We start from the raw sequence: 16725 nt of genomic DNA, 5'->3' as shown, positions 1-16725 counted from the left end.
TATTGAAAATGTTATTTCTTTCCAAACCGGGTGAAAAATTCAAAAATAGTCAATCCCGTTCATAAATCCCCAACACGGACATCAGATTGCAGTACGGTACGGGCCTTTTGATCCACTGCTTCGTTTTTCCTGTGTATAAAAAGCCCCGTGTTTCGCGTGCGCGCGTCATTTTCATTCTGGATTCTGGATGGAAAGCGGACCAAGGCGTTCTGAAGCGGTCCTAGCGACAACGGCTGTGGTGGTGCGGATGAAAATTTTTCGTTCGATAGTGGTGGCGGTCGTGGCAACAGCAGTACATCTTTACATCCGTGTTACAAGCAGCATTTTTGGATCTGGCAATTAACGGCGTGCGTAGAGCCGAATTATCAGATGGCTGTCGCGCAGTCCAGTAGTTGTTGTTGGTGAGGCACATAATTGGGAATGAATCAGATCTTTTCAGAACCACCATTATGTTTGGGAGGAAGGTTAAATTGAAATAATTTGTCTATAGTGCAACCGCTAGGAACTAGAAAATTTTTCAGTGAATATTCTAGCGTGATTCTGAGCTCAATTATATGGTGTTTGTCTAGCACTTTACTACTCTTCTTGCTGTGGATTTAATTTTGAACAATGATTCAGTGATTGATAAATGATTGAGAAAGTTGATATAAGACGAACTTTTTTCATAGAACGAGGCATAATTGTTTGGTATCGGTAGCGGAATCATAGCATTACTGCCGGTCCGAGCGCGCGTCAGAAGGAGAAGCTGCAAATATGTATTCGCATGGATGGAAATAAAACCTTAAACAAGTAGCAGGCTACCTACTAGAATTATAATCGTCTTTTTATAACGCGCGCTTGTGATTCTGCTACCGATGGAAAACAATGTGCCATCACCAAGCAATTAAGTTTTACATATGGGATATGGGAAAAATCGGTTCTCTACAGGGCTTCCATTCTATACAAAGGAAGATTGAGGCGAGGCGAACTTTTTTCAAAGTGCAAATTAACCGCTTGGAGACGCCATAAAGTTGCCTGGCGTCCGTAGCAGAATCACGAGCGCGCGTCGGAGGGAGATGCTACAAATATGTATTCGCATGGATGGCTTCAGTGGTTGACTGCCAAGTTTAATTCTTTCAAGATTCTTATTTGGTTTTGTTATTCCCGCCTATGGCGTGGGTCGTGTGGTCGTTAGTGATTCGAAATATGCATTATTGGGAATTATTCGATTCTTCTCATGGACACCATTTTAAACATAGGAAGATTGAGGCGAGACGAATTTGTTCAAAGTACGACGTCGTAGCAGAATTACGTTGCCGTTTGTAGCAGAATAACGAGCACGTATTGTAGAGAGCTGCTACAAATATATATTCTTGCACTGGCACTAGATTCTACATTTCACCAAACTGTTTTACGTAGTAATTCGAAAACGTTTCGGAGTACTATGAACACCTCGTTTTCCAGAAAATTGGGTTTACATTATTCTTATTAGATATATTGAGTATATGCCAAAGATAAGAACATTGCAAACTCCTTGAATGGTTGACTTGGTTCATACCTTGAGCTGAACTCGAGAATGTTTTAGAGTTCTTTGAACATCTCGAATTCATGGAAATTGGGTTTGCATGGTGCGCATATTCTTATTGAACCAGGTTGGGTACATATCGATGGTGAGGACATTGCAGAAAGCTTTGGTTGTCCTGTAGATACTTTCGGTTTTATCTTGGGGGCATTTTGGAGTACCTTTAACATCACGTATTCCAGAAAATTTGATTTACATGACGCGCATGTCCATATTGGACTAGATTACGTATATCCCGATGATAAAGACATTGCATAAGCCTAGGTTGATCTGGTAGATACCGTGGGCTGAAATCGAGAAAGTTTTGGAGAACCTTGAGCATCTCGTATTCCAGAAACTTTATCACTGTCTCAACGATCAAGATAACTAAACTTGATTGAGTGTTCAGATTAATTAAACAATGTGGTACAAGATCCTAATATTTCAGATTCATTTGCATGCTGTCAGAAGCAAAACCTTCACAAGGTTTTTGATATCTAGGTCTTCAGGGTATAGCCAAACTAGACCTCTAGTATTCCGAGGTAGCCGACATCCTGATAAACATTTTTGCTGAAGAAACTGGGGGTCTAGCTCTCTTCTGTGATTTTTTTACAGCCAATCTAAAACGCTGGGCATATATGACCCATCCTGCAAAAAGGGTTAAGGAAGTCAACTATTTTCAAATTTATTTTTATGTTATTAACGGATGCCACAGTATCTTAGGGAACGTTCATAAATTGCGTCACGCTTTTAGTGGAAGGGAGAGGGTTTCTAGAAGTGTGACTACTCACATATTTTTTTTTTGGAAATTTCATAAAAAAGTGGGACAATGAAAATGGTTTATGGACGTTCTCTTGATGCAAAGAATCTCAACCAGTCACCATTGATGATCAAAATACACTTCCTATATATAATAACTTTGGTCTCTTTTCACCAACCCTTGCCTCCCACTAGCGTGTTCACCTGGTTTATGGACAGTCCCTTAGCATTTAAAAATGCTAGACCCTTAAAATCTAACATTTGCCCAGCAATATAACATTTTTACTCAAACTTTCGCTTAAAAAAATGTCAAAAAAAATTATTCCGATTTTGTCACTGTTCCGTTTTATCAACTCACGGACCGTTGATAAAAGCGGAACATATTTGTAACAGTATTTATGGATTTTTTTATGCATATTTGATAGAACTGCTTGACAAGGGGCAAATCTCATACGTATTTCAAAGTACAAAAAATTGCCTATGATTTAATATCTGAACTGACGAGTTGTAAGCGGATGTAATGTATATTCAATCAAAAACCATTTCCAACTGTTCAAAGCAGAAATCAATCTTTTGCCATTACTCTTGTGGAACTAGTTTTTTGATCATAACTTCATGCAAATATGCTCTAACTGGTATGGAAAATATTATAAAGCTTTAATTTTTGCACAAAAAGTTTAGTTCCAAAGAGTTGATGAAACAATACATCACTGCCGTAATCTGGAAAAGTGACGTAACAGCCATTTTACAACATGCATGTTTTCCATTTTTCTGTTAAAGAGCTCGATGAGTAGTACTCGTTAACACCATTTTTGGAAAATGGCGTATACGTCACTTTTTCAGATTACGGCAGATCATGCGTCTCCATATGCTTGTATGCTTATATGACGAACATGTTTAAACTTGTAGGCATAAATAGTAATTGTCTCCAAAAGTAATGAAATCACGAACTTGGCGTCTTCGACAAAGTTTTGCATAAGAAGTTTAGCAACAACTTTTGTGAAGACACAAACCTCGTATGTTGTAAAGTGAAAAAAAATATTTTTTTTCGTCTCACTTTTAGGAGGGGTCGATCATTAAGCTGAATACCTCCTAAGTAGCGCATTCACGGTGCCCCGGTAGACCGTTATTATAAAATAAAAATGTCCATCAAAACCAAGTACAGGGCTCGATTCCAGTGGTAATTCTGCACCTCTGGACCAATTTTTAAAAAAATCCCTAGGAGGAATCTCGAGAAATCTTGATTTGAAGTTTTTAGTTAAGAAATTTCAAAAGAATCCATATAAGAATCCATAATTATCACCAAAAACCCTGATTAATCCACCTAGATAGATGACCTTCAATTCTTCTTGAACCTGACAGTCGGAAGTAACCACCAGTTTTGTAGGGTTGCTGTCCGGCATTCTTAAAATATGCCCTGCCCATCGTGCCCTTCCAGCTTTAGCTACCTTCTGGGTACTGGGTTCGCCGTAGAGCTGGGCGAGCTCTTGTTTCAACCTTCGCCGCCACACACCATTCTCTTGCACAACGCCAAAGATGGCCCTAAGCACGCGTTGCCGTTATTAGAACTATAAATATTTACAACTGACTTATCTTACCAAACTGGTTTAAGTATGTTTTTGTATGGCTAACTTGCTCGGGTTTAGTATAAGTGTTGCTTTCAATGTTTAATAGAATGAAAGGTAAATATTAATTTTAATTTAGTGTTTATGTTCATAATGGAGAGAAGTAAGACCAGAGTTCGTGTGGAATAATAGTAGTTAGAAATTGTTATACTCGATCACAGCACTTATTAACCGATCTTTGGTGCCACATCTCGTCAAAGTTCTAATCAACGGACTAGAAAAAGCATGTTTTATATGTAAGCCAAAACCTATTCCGGTACCTCTACAGAACTCAGAAACATGATAATTCAAGATATGGTACTTTGACGTGAATGGAAGCTGCGGCTTTTTACAGCTGCTAGCAAAGCCATCAATTGCTTCCTCGAAACCATGCTCGAGTCAGGGATGGAATGCTCCTCAGAGCGAATCAGGAGAAGAAAAAAAATGCTCACTGCTCTCGACACACGAATCTTTGCTCTTCTCTTTTGCACTTTTGCGTTTCTCTCTTTTTTCGGGTAGCTCCGAAATAATATTCATTTCTCAATGATAACTAAATGGTTTGACTCAATGAGGTGAGGAAAAAGTTGCTCATTGAGTATCTTTGAGCCTCTTTTCTCGAAGGACGGAATTGGTGATGGGGAATAAATTTATGATAATTAGTTGGCTAATCTGAAGGGTAGCCAGTAGGTTATTGTATTTATCGTGTTTGTTTGGAAAACAATTCAATCACTGTCATAATGCGGGTTAAGGACATTTTATTTTTACACGTTGAAGACATTCTCTTAAAAGAGCTTAGTATATTTTAATCAAAAATGAAGTAGTCGAACGAATCTTGTATTTATCGGTCAAAACGGTATATACGGCAGTAAATAGTTAATGTAAAGATAGAATGGTGTTCATTTCTACCCGTTCATGGATGCTATACACGGTCCCTATTCTCATGCTGGTCTCATAAAAGTACGAATGTGTAAGACTGTTGTGCGGGTAGCGATGGTATGACAGAAGTGTGCTTTCATTTATCTATACGTTCAGTTGGAAAGAACAACAAAAATGATGCTCCTCAAAGAGGCTCATTGAGACAAACGGTTTCTCTCAATGAGAGCCGCTCCTCATTTTTCCCACAACGAAGAGCATTTTTGTTGGTTTGATCATACCCGTGATATTTTGTTGCTCACTTTTGATGAACTTTTTTTTGCTCATTGAGCTCATTGTGCGAGCAAATGCCAAGCCTGGCTCGAGTTTCAAAGATCTGTATCTTGCGTACACTTTTTTGAAAATATTCAGAAACCGCTGATTGAAATATTTATTAGAAAATTGTTAATGTTTAAGCAGAGTAATGCCGTATTCCGAAAGATCTGGATTCTAGTGATTTGTTGATACCTAATCTGTATTTGGTTCACCCTTAAATTTACTCAACATGGCGCTTCTCGAGCAACTTTAAAATCGTATTACAATTCCGAACTAGATGTGTAGTGACGGAGATAAGCAAAGGTTCATTTTGTTTCTTTTTTAAAGTGTTTTTAAAAGTTCAAAATTGAATATTGTACGTGGATTGGACCCGACCGTTCGAAATAGTCGCTCCTTGAACGGTCGTTGAAATCGCCGTTTTCACCTTCACATCCGTCTTCATAGTAAAATCTGTCAAAACTGACAAGTCTGCCACGTGGTTTTTGCTGTTTCCCTCGGACTTCGCTTTCTTTTTCCGATGTTTTGACATCTGTTTTGATAGACAAGGAGCAAAAAACAAGGTAATCTACCAAACATTTATTAAGTTTGGCAAACCGTGCAGGAAAAGGGAACGTTTGAAATAAGCAAGTGAACCGACCTTAGAATCCATTGGTCAAGTAAATCCACAATATTTCTTCGTCCAAAGAATATGCACAAAGCTTGACATTTTTTTTCTTTCTCTTGTGCATTTTTCCTGATATATTCCTTGGTTCTCGAGATCGCATTCTATATGCCGAGCTCACTCATAGCTTTTCCTTACCGCCATCTTTGGATTCATTACCAGTCCGATGCTTCTTTTGGGGGGAAATCTCAGAATATGATAAAGCTCCGTCAATTCAATTGGTACAGCATCTGCCGAAGATCTAACCTTTTATGTAATGCTAAACAACTACACTACTTTAAACAAATATTTAAGCTGTTGGTTTTTTTCATCAATTTTTTCCATACTTCAATCTTTACTTCTGATGCTCGAATACATTTGTGAATACAATAAAAAAATACAAACTTTAATCTGAATGGCATTCAACAAAGAATCTGCAGTCTGCACGTGAATTCATGAATGGTTTTGAACATAGCATTTTTGAAGATAGACGGCTTCAAGCTATACAAAAAACATACCTAAGTCAGTTTGGTGAGCTTAATCAGTTGTAAAAATTTATAATTGTAATAAAGGCAACATATGCAAACTGGTTGAAATCAACTTGGACCACTTTTTGGACGGCTTTGAAAGTATTTTGGGGATATTATTGAATTAAAATATGGATTCTTTTGAAATTTCTTAATTAAAAACTTCAAATCAAGATTTCTCGAGATTCCTCCTAGGGATTTTTTTTAAAATTGGTCCAGAAGTGCAGAATTACCACAGGAATCGAGCCCTGTACTTGGTTTTGATGGACATTTTTATTTTATAATAACGGTCTACCGGGGCACCGTGGCATTATCTTACTGATGAAATCTGGATCAATATTTGTAAAGGGCGTAACAGCCAAAATTTATTCTAGATTGCTTTGTGAATAGGTCGTATGTGCAAAAGATTGATTCTTTTTGATCACGCTCTCTTTCGCTAATATATCGGCTAGTTTTGCATGTTTTGCTACATTTCCACTTCAGCATGATAGACAAAGCTATTGTCTTTGGATATCTGACAAGAAATTCGAAGTAAACTTTTGTATAGTTTCGTAATAATCGAAAGAGAATAGATCCAAAGAGAGACTCTCTTTTGCACATCAAAGCACTCTAGCCCCATTTTTAAAACTAATTTTAAACTAGCGAAAGAAACCCTGCTCAGCCCGGGTGTTGCAAATTTATTATTTGGAATTATATATTGATTTTCTAAATGCAAGCTGCTCCACGGCATTACCTTTCACCGCTAGGTGGATTAATTAGGGTTTTAAATTTTTCTTCTTTTTTAGCTTATTTAGGACATCTGAATTGGTTATCACACTTCTTAAGGAAATGCCTAAATTATTACATTTATTTATTTTAGTCGCAGGATTTCTTGTCGACACCTATTTTTTGTTCATAATTATGCAGCTTTACATTTGAAGAGTTGCAGAATATTTTAGAAGAAATTTATTTTGATTACTACAGAATCGACGAATTATTAGGAGTATGAGTCGGATCGTGACGATTTTTTTCATCTAAGATTGCGAAACTATAAAACAAACAAAAAAAATATTTGAACGTAACAAAGTCGGATCTTATTCACTCGACTTCGATCTAAGCTATTTGATTTCCACGATATTCTTTTATATTTTGCATGTTTTTTTTTTAATTTTTATGATTTTTGCACCGGAAATTGTTTAGGATTTCAACAACATTTTCTTTTTTTATGCATGAAAAGTTGTTCTGAATTTTCAAGAATAATTATTCTGGTGTTCCGAGCGAAACTATTGAAAATATTCTCAAGAATTCTTCGGAGTCTCCATGGAAAAAAATCTTAAGAATTTGTATTTTGCAGGCATTTTTTTAAAAAATAAATGAAAATTTGGTAGTTCCTCTGGAAATTCCATAATATTTCTGAATCATTTCCTGTGCAACTTTCCCAAGAAAATTGGAAGGAAATTTGCAGGAAAATTTCAGTCAAGATGCAGTCAAGCAATGCTCAGCTAGAACCTGAAAAATCCAAATGACTTTCCGAAGATGATTGAATTCTCGATTAACTTTCGGAAGAATTCGTAGCGAAAATACAAAAAAAATTGTTTGTATTCTAAATATTATTTTTTGAAATTCCAAAGAATTTCCTGAGGATAATTCCAAGGCTCCTCCGTGGAAATTCTGAATAATGGCCCGAAGAAAAAAATCCTTGTAAAATTCGAATAATTTGTGATAGAATTCCCAAAGAACGGGAAATGGGATTTCCGAATAATTTCCATTGACAAATTATAATATATTTCTGGTTGAAATAAAAAAAAATCTGAAAAAAGTGAACTATTTTTTCCCACCGAATTTTATTTGTATTTCCAACGGAATTGCTTTGAATTCTCAAATAGAATTACCGAATATTTTTTTGTAAAATCTGAACGAAATGATGCAAAAGTTTCAGCGGCGTGATTCCAAAAACCATCGGCGGCGGTGGCGTGGCACGGCGGAAATTGGTTGTTTTATATCGTGTGTTACGTATTACATTCAAAAATTCTTTGTAGAAATTATGAATAATGTCGTAATCGTTTAACTTTTTTTTATAAAAATAGGATCTAAAGATCCGCTTTGCGTTCATTGATTTATTTATGTGTACTTTTTACACCGCTATTGTAATTCACCAAGATTTCGGGTAAAAAAAAAATTAAAAAAACCACGTGGTTCGGGAGCTAAACCTTTCCCTTCCCCAATGTGGCTTATTCGGATCATTTTCCACAGAGAATGAAGTGGTTACTTTTTGTGTGTTTCCAAACCGCAGATTGCGACTCTTGGAATTTAATGATTTATTGATTTTGCAAGACAACTGCGAAACAATGGAATATCATTAGGGCACATTGGGTTCTTCCGGAGGTTCCCGGGAAACATGGATTTCTATTGAAAATGGGCTCAAAAGCTTTGGCTATTTTTTTATTTTACAGGATGTGAAAGACGCTATTTCGACTAGATGGTTTATTATTGCTTTTTTATAATTACCAATAAAGCTAGGATTTAAAATTGTAGGGTCTATTGCTCTACTGTTATAAAGAAACAGTTTTCATCATAATTCAATATTGGGGTACAACCGTAACGGTTGAATTGGAAAAGGTAGATACTGCATATTTTTATTTACTACCACACTCCCGGGGATGGAGGCCCCGAAGACACATCTCATTGCTGAATGTTTATTTTCTTTCCTGAATGTTTCCCTTGATGTTCGATTCCGATATTGTTTCAAACTTGCGAATCATGCTGCCCAGTGGTCAAATCGATGCCACCATCAAAAAGGGTGCGGTTTTGTTTGTTCAACTTAAACCCGGAATCCATTTGACCGTGGAGGAAAATATCCGAAAGGATATAAAAGAAATGATTTATGATGGAAACCGCTCCAACTGACCGATAACAAGCTGGTTCTTATTTTCTTAAGTGAATCCTGGGGAATATCAACACAACATTATCACATCATCACATCCACCGCCATCGCCACCATCATCAGCAGCATCAACATCAACATCAGAAGGATCAGGATGGAGAAACGAAACCGCAGTGGTCGATGGTGATGCTGGGCTGAGAGATAAAAGTTTCCAAGTGCGAGAACGGGATTGTGACAGGAAAACTCTTCACTTTGAGATCACTCGTCCTGACTCGAGCGCCGAATGAGAGACGAACTCGCTTTCTCCCTTTTCCATAACAAAGAAAAATAAATATCTTTCTACTGCTGAATAATTCATGAAATTTTTATTGCATAGAAGCTGTTTCTGTATTTTTTTGTCGGTCTACTCCGAGGAATGATTTTTTGCTCCTTGACTTTGCTCCGTACAACTGTGAATCTAGAACTCTTTGCCTTATCTCGCAATTGGGATGTCTCTTCTTTCTCTCGGTGGCGTTGCACCGCGGAACACATTTCCTGGATTCGGAACGGGACCCAAGCACGGCGTTTGCTACACTTGCAGCGCACAAGGACTTCGCCACATACATTACATTAATGATCATTGAAAGTCTGATAATGTGCGGCTTCCGAATCCTTCCTTCTGGTACCGAGGGAAGTGCTGGCTGGTGGATGTCATCCGATACTGTAGGTGTACAGATTTTCCTTGTTTGGCTCTAACGAAGGCAATGGCGATGATGACGACGATTGTCCAATGAGATGGAAGAGTGAGCTCGGTGCAACATCTGGAAAGCACTTCAATTGGAATAGCTTTCAGAATACTTAGCTAATTGTTCCGGCTGAAAGCAATCAGTAGGTGGATTTGTTATGTTTAGTAAAAAAGGTAGGGGAGAACAATGCATAACGCACCCACGGGGCAAAATGGCCGCACTCTTAAAATCATTCCTTAAATCTTTTGTAGAAAAACTATGAACGAATATTACCATTAGGGGAAACTGGACACACATGATCCCCGGGGACACAAGAACCCCCCCCCCCCCAATTTTCTCAAAAACCAATCACATTTTTATACCACTGGTATGATCAAACGGATCCAGGTGAACTGCTTTAGTCGTAAACCACACGAACAAACAAATGTAGATGGCGCAGCTCTTTTGTGGATGACCTTAAGGTAAAGAAGCCCTGCATATGTAGTCTACGCCAGTAACGTCGAACGGAATGCTAACGTTAACTCTCTGGGCTGGAAGCTGCCCAATCTGTTCATATGCCGGAACGGGATTGGCTCGGACACACTGGATGCAATTTCTGATGATACTTCGTACAAGTCGTCGTCCTTTTATCGGCCAATATTCCTCACGCATGATGGATAGGATCAGGTGGCCGCCACCGTGAACGAGTTTGTGGTGTAAAGATTTGGCAATGAGCTTGACAAGGGGATGGAAACTAGGAAGCAGGGCTGGGTGCTTGGAAAGATATGTCTGATCCGATAGTTTTAACCGCCCCCCACTCTAAGAACCCCATTCTGCGTCAACAAACGGACTTATCAGTCGTATAGAAGATTTTTTTTGGTGAGCTCTCGATTCTTTTTCAGGTCACGCAGTTCTTCTTGAAAGCAATCGGCCTACCCCAGCTGAACCAGAGTGGTTTTAGCTTGGAATGTTCCGCTATTGAAAGCGAATAAGATACCTTAGGCTCTGCGTTGGATGGTTGAGTTCGAGATTTGTGGCGAAGTTTGTACAGGAATCTATGACAAAGGGCAACAATTCTTGTCAAATGAGAAAAGGACGAGTATCTCAAGAATATCGGGTTGTAGCACGGGGTGATATTTGTAACGGTAACAACTACACCCTTACGTTCAACTTCAGCTTCAGAGGTGCGAGTCGGACAATCAGATTTCGGATGATGCAACCACTCAGGACCATGTTTCCACAACTTACTTTCCACGAATTCTCTGACTTCCATTCCTCTGGATACGAGGTCGGCCGGATTATCAATTCCGGAAACGTGATGCCACCGTGATCCATGGGTTATTGTTTGAACTTCAGATACACGGTTAGCGACAAAAGTTTTCCATGCGTTGGGGGGAGAACTAAGCCACTGTAGGGTCACAGTCGAGTCGGACAAGAAGAAGGATCCATCGATGTTCATTTGCAGGGCTTCTCGAATCCGGGCGTTGAGATGCAATTACGGCGGCACATAATTCGAGTCTGGGTAAGGAAAGTCTTTTTAAAGGTGCAACACGAGACTTAGCTGCCAAAAGCTGAACTCGAACACGACCTTCGGCATTTTCACTCCTGGCGTATATACATGCACCATAGCATCCGCGAAACAATGTAACTGAATGGTACATTGTGCTTGAAAGGCGTACCTATCGATGTGGAAACTGGATAAGATAGGGAGTTGCTCGTACAAGTTGTGCCATTTTCGTTTGATCTGATTAGGAACTTCTTTATCCCAGGAACAACATACCAACCACAACTCCTGGATCAAATTTTTTTCTTGAACGATGACCGGTGCAGTTAAGCCGAGTGGATCAATTAATCGAGATATTGCGGAAAGAATTGTTCGCTTTGTCGGCTTTCGATCACTCTGGTCGGAGTGGATGTCAAATAGTGGATATATAATAGGATGTTCCCAAATGGTCGGGGTTCAGCCAAACCGAACCAAGCGGCTTTTAGACTGACTTGTGATATTTTGTTCGTAAAATGAAAACGGAAAGTATTTTATGTCAATTCATGCATACATTTGAAGGGGAGCGGGCCATTTGGCATAAAGTCATTTGGCATAACGCCATTTGGCATAAGGTCATTTGGCATTTGACATAACGGTCATTTGGCATAACGGACATTTGGCATAATTGGAACCAACGTCAAAAGTTAGGGTCTTTTGGCATAACGGACATTTGGCATAATTTTTCTTTGCGTTCGCTAAATGGTGACTAATTGGTGCGGGAAACACCCCGGAATAGTAAATATAACACCCGTCGATAACAATATTAAAACACATTGTCCTCTCGTGGAAAGAATACATTTGCAATGCAATGCATGCCCGGATTAGAGCAGTGGTGGATATAATCCTCTCTTTAAAAGAAGGCGTGTTGACGGATTATGACAATGAAGGATGTGATCCATTCTTTAAAAGTAGGTACTTGCCCGGATTATGGTAATGGAGGATATGATCTCTTCTTTAAAACTAGGCGCTTGCCCGGATTAAGGTCATGGTGGATCCGATTCCTTCTTTAAAGGTAGGCGCTTGCATGGATTATGGCAATTGATGAAGTGATCCCTTCTTTAAAATTAGGCGCTTGGCCGGATTATTATAATGGTGGATGTGATTCCTTCTTTAAAGTAGGTGCTTGACCGGATCATGGCGATGGAGGATATGATCTCTTCTTTAAAAGTAAGCGCTTGCCCGGATTAAGGTCATGGTGGATGCGATCCCTTCTTTAAAGGTAGGCGCTTGCATAGATTATGGCAATGGAGGATGTGATCCCTTTTTTAAAAGTATGCGCTTGCCCGGATTATGACAATGTTGGATGTGATTCCTTCTTTAAAAAAAGGCGTTTTCCCAGATTGAGGCAATGGTGGAAGTGATACCTTCTTTAAAAATAGGCGCATGCCCGGATTAAGGACATGGTGGATGCAATCCCTTCTTTAAAAGTAGGCGGTTGCATGGACTATGGCAATGGAGGATGTGATCCCTTCTTTAAAAGTAGGCACTTTCCCGGATTATGACAATGGTGGAGGTGATTCCTTCTTTAAAAGAAGGCGCTTGCCCCGATTGAGGCAATGGTGGATGTGATTCCTAATTTCAAAGAAGGCGCTTGCTTGGATTGAGGCAATGGTGGATGTGATCCCTTCTCTAAAAGTAGGCACTTGTCCTGATTATGACAATGGTTGATGTGATTCCTTCTTTAAACGAAGGTGCTTGCCGGATTGAGGCAATGGTGGATGTGATCCCTTCTTTAAAAATAGGCGCTTGCACGGATTATGGCAATGGAGGATTTGATTTGTTCTTCAAAAATAGGCACTTGTCCGGATTGAAGCAATGGTGGATGTAATCCCTTCTCTAAAAGTAGATGTGTGGCCTGAATTGTGGCAATGCAATGCCAAATGACCTTATGCCAAATGGCGTTATGCCAAATGACTTTATGCCAAATGACCCAGATCCCATTTGAAGTAGGTTATCCTCAGTTGTGGCATTGAACGGTGTCCGATGCGATTTATGATTAATTGAATCTGTTTCACGAAAACTTTGGTAAAGAAATCAGAAATTTTTCATTGGCTCTTGGTGTCATTTGGCTGAACCCCAACCAAATGATCCCAGCGTTTTCACCGTCTCTCCTGTGTCGAATCGGTACGTGGATTGAGTTCCAATCAGATCATCAGCAGGAAGCCCTTGAAGAACTTCTATTCTGTTAGAAGTCCACTTCCTCAAGGGAAATCCTACTTTAGCTAACAGCTCTGCAGTAGCAATAGAATCAGCGCCACCAATGAAATCATCTACGTAGAATGACTTTCTTACGATTGGAGCAGCAGTTGGATGCATGCGAGCTTCATTTTCGGTAAGGTGCTGCAGGGCACGGGTGGCCAGGAAAGACGAAGGTGCAAGCCCACAGGTGACGGTAAGAAGCTCGTTAGATTGAAGACGCTCGGTGGGTTTGAATCAATATTTAATCTTTTGCAGAGGGGTATCGTTCGGGTTTACCAGAACCTGACGGTACATTTTTACTATGTCTGCTGTCATAGCCATAGGAAATTTGCGATTCCGTACAACAAGATCCAGCAGCTCATCCTGCACAGTCGGTCCTACACATAGGGCCTGCAGGCCATGGTTTAAAGAGAATCCGGTTGTAGATTTACTCGAGCCGTCGAAAACGACTCTGGTTTTAGTGGTACTACTGGATTCTTTTATAACAGGATGATGGGGAAGGAAGCATTCGATGGCAACCATGGTTTCTGGAACAAGTTTCATGTGACCAAGTGACAAGTATTCCATCATGAACTTATCATTATCTTCCTTCAGCTTAAAATCCTTAGCAAATCTGCGTTCTAGTAACTCAAAACGGCGAATCATTGCATCGAAGTTTGGCTGCTTGGGCAGCTCAACAATGTACCTGCCGTCGTCGGTTAACGGTGGATCGAAACAACTCCTCACAGGCCTTTTTTCACCTACAAGGCGGAACGAAACCCGAGGTCCTCTATTTTCCAGAATCGCTCCATACATTCATCCAATGAGGACAGAGAAGTAGTAATGGTTTTACAACAGACAAGATTCTCGATTCGTTGGAAAAATATGCGTACCGCCAGCGACAGTCCAGCCAAATACGCTGTCAACCAATTCCGGAAGGTTTTCGGAAAGTTTAACTCGTGCTGCTGTTGGGAAGCAGTCGAAAAAGTGTTGGGTTCCAATCACCAAGTCAATCTTACTGCCAATCATCAATCGGTATGTCCTCCGAAGGGAGGTTTGATATCATCCGCTTCAACACTAAGAAGGATACTTCTTTTGTGAAGTTTCCCTTGCGAGAAAGAATATTTGTGGTGACTGAATCAGTAGCATGATCAGGTTTCTCACCGATTCCATGGACGAGCACGTTTACCTTCTCGCGTTTTAGTCTTAGGAGCTGGGCTAACCTGCCCGACATCAAGTTGGGTTGTGAAGCACTATCCAGTTCCTTATGTTCCTTTCCATAAGCGTCAACGATATGAAGGACGATCGTCAACATAAAAATGGTTGGTGTGGGATTTCGTAGTACGCTGCTGCACTGAACGATGCGATGGCCGATTCATTCAAATTCGATACCATTTGTATTAAAACTCTTGATTGGGTTCTGGAGCTGGATGCTGACTGCTGGGTTGACCTTGAGCTGGATTTCGAAGCTACTTGGGAACTTTCGCCGACTGATTTACTATAAGTGGGAAACTGGCCAGGGTGTAGAAGAGTGTGATGGTTTTTCTTACAGACTCGACACGTGAACTTGGAGGGACAGTCACGTGCGAAATGGTCATGGCGGAAACAATTAAGACACAACCGCTTGGAATTCACTATTCGCAGTCCATCGGCGAGGGACATCCTTTCGAAAGCTTGGCATTTGACTAGAAGATGTTCCTGATCGCAGGCATGGCACTTGGGACTGAAGTGTTCAATGGTGGAATACGATGACATTTTTATAGGTGTCTGTCTTCGGTGGCTTGCATTGGAAAACTCTGATTGTGTAGAATTGGAGGAATGGTTGACGGAAAGAGATTAGAGCACTCGGATCTGCTTCTCCGGAAACTCAACAAGGCACGCATAGGATTGGTTGTTAACTGTCTCTGCGTGGTCCTCCCATGCCCGAATCGTGTCGTCGTGAAATCGCATACATAATAGGTGCTCCATCAAAGTGCTCCAAGACTCAGTTGGCTCTCCTAACTGCTGAAGGATTTTGATGTGCATTTGGAACTCGTCTACAGTTGAAAGAAGAGAAGAAGCGGATTCTTTCTTCATGCGAGGGATATCCAGTAGATCATGCAGATGCTGCAGTGCCTCCCATGCCACAGGATAGTTGGCGGCACTGATGGCGATGGTCTCGATGATCTGTGCTGCTTCTCCCTTAACTGCAGCACGTAAGTAGTGGAATTTCTGTATCGGAGGAAGGTCCGGGTTGTCGTGGATCAATGCTTGGAAAGTGTCGAAGAATGTTAACCACTGCATATAATCTCCATCAAACTCCGGTATGAAGATAGTCGGCAACTTCAAACCAATTTCAAATTCAATTTTACCTAATTGGATTAGGGTGTACCTCAAAAAAACAGTATTTTTGATCTACTTTTTTTTGTTTTAGATTTCTCGAAAAAGTCGTTTGCGGGTGACTTTTAGAGCTCAAAAAATGCAACTTTTGATGGGTAAATCTGCTGAATATGTTTTTCCGATCAAAAGTTATAATCGTTTTTCTGTTAAAATTACATTTTTTTCATATGTTGATATTTCCGGTTAGGGCAGACCAAAAAAATATGTTTACACGGCATTTGAAAGAGCAATTAATATTCTTTATTATGTCAAAAAATTGGAGATATTTTTTTATCTCAAGTTTTACCAATTTTACTGAAGTCATGTTTTTTCAAGTAAATTGATATAACTTGACAACGGAAGAAGATACAGACGATATTATAATAGCAAAACACGCGTTTCGAAAAGCCCCAAAAGTCTTCAAAAGGTGACATTTGTGAAAAATGAAAAATAATCTACAGCATCAACACGAAGAAAAAATGAAAAAATAAAGATTAAAAAGGAAGCAGGAAGAATGAAGGTGGAAGAAGGAATACAGAAGAAGAAATAATGAGGAAAAAGGATAAAGTCTATTTTGGAAACTTAGGTGGGCTTTGACACTATGAAGATGTAAAACTGTTGCATAATAAGAACATTCTATGTACTAAAAAAAGCTTCTAACGACTCTTATAAAACAATGACATTGTTATAAAGTAAACGATGTGATCGGAATTTAAATCAACGGTGGAGTATTCTTTATGGCAGTGCTTTTTCCTTCTTAACTTGAAGCTCAACAGGTTCCATAATAAATTCATTAAATACTCGTTTATTACTCAAGCAAC

General features: G+C 39.6%; 1 protein-coding gene across 1 annotated transcript; it reads right to left on the bottom strand.

Moving 5' to 3' along the window:
• Positions 1-13801: 13801 nt before the first annotated feature.
• LOC134209517 (uncharacterized) lies at positions 13802-14362 on the bottom strand. Its single transcript, XM_062685498.1, has one exon. It carries the CDS (start codon positions 14360-14362, stop codon positions 13802-13804), a length of 561 nt encoding a protein of 186 aa, XP_062541482.1.
• Between the last annotated feature and the right edge of the window lie 2363 nt (positions 14363-16725).

The sequence above is a fragment of the Armigeres subalbatus genome, chromosome 2 (genome assembly GCF_024139115.2).
Source record: "Armigeres subalbatus isolate Guangzhou_Male chromosome 2, GZ_Asu_2, whole genome shotgun sequence".
In the NCBI taxonomy this organism is placed as follows: Eukaryota; Metazoa; Arthropoda; class Insecta; order Diptera; family Culicidae; genus Armigeres; species Armigeres subalbatus.
The sequence above is the reverse complement of the archived record's forward strand: the minus strand, read 5'-3'. Positions and strand labels throughout refer to the sequence as shown.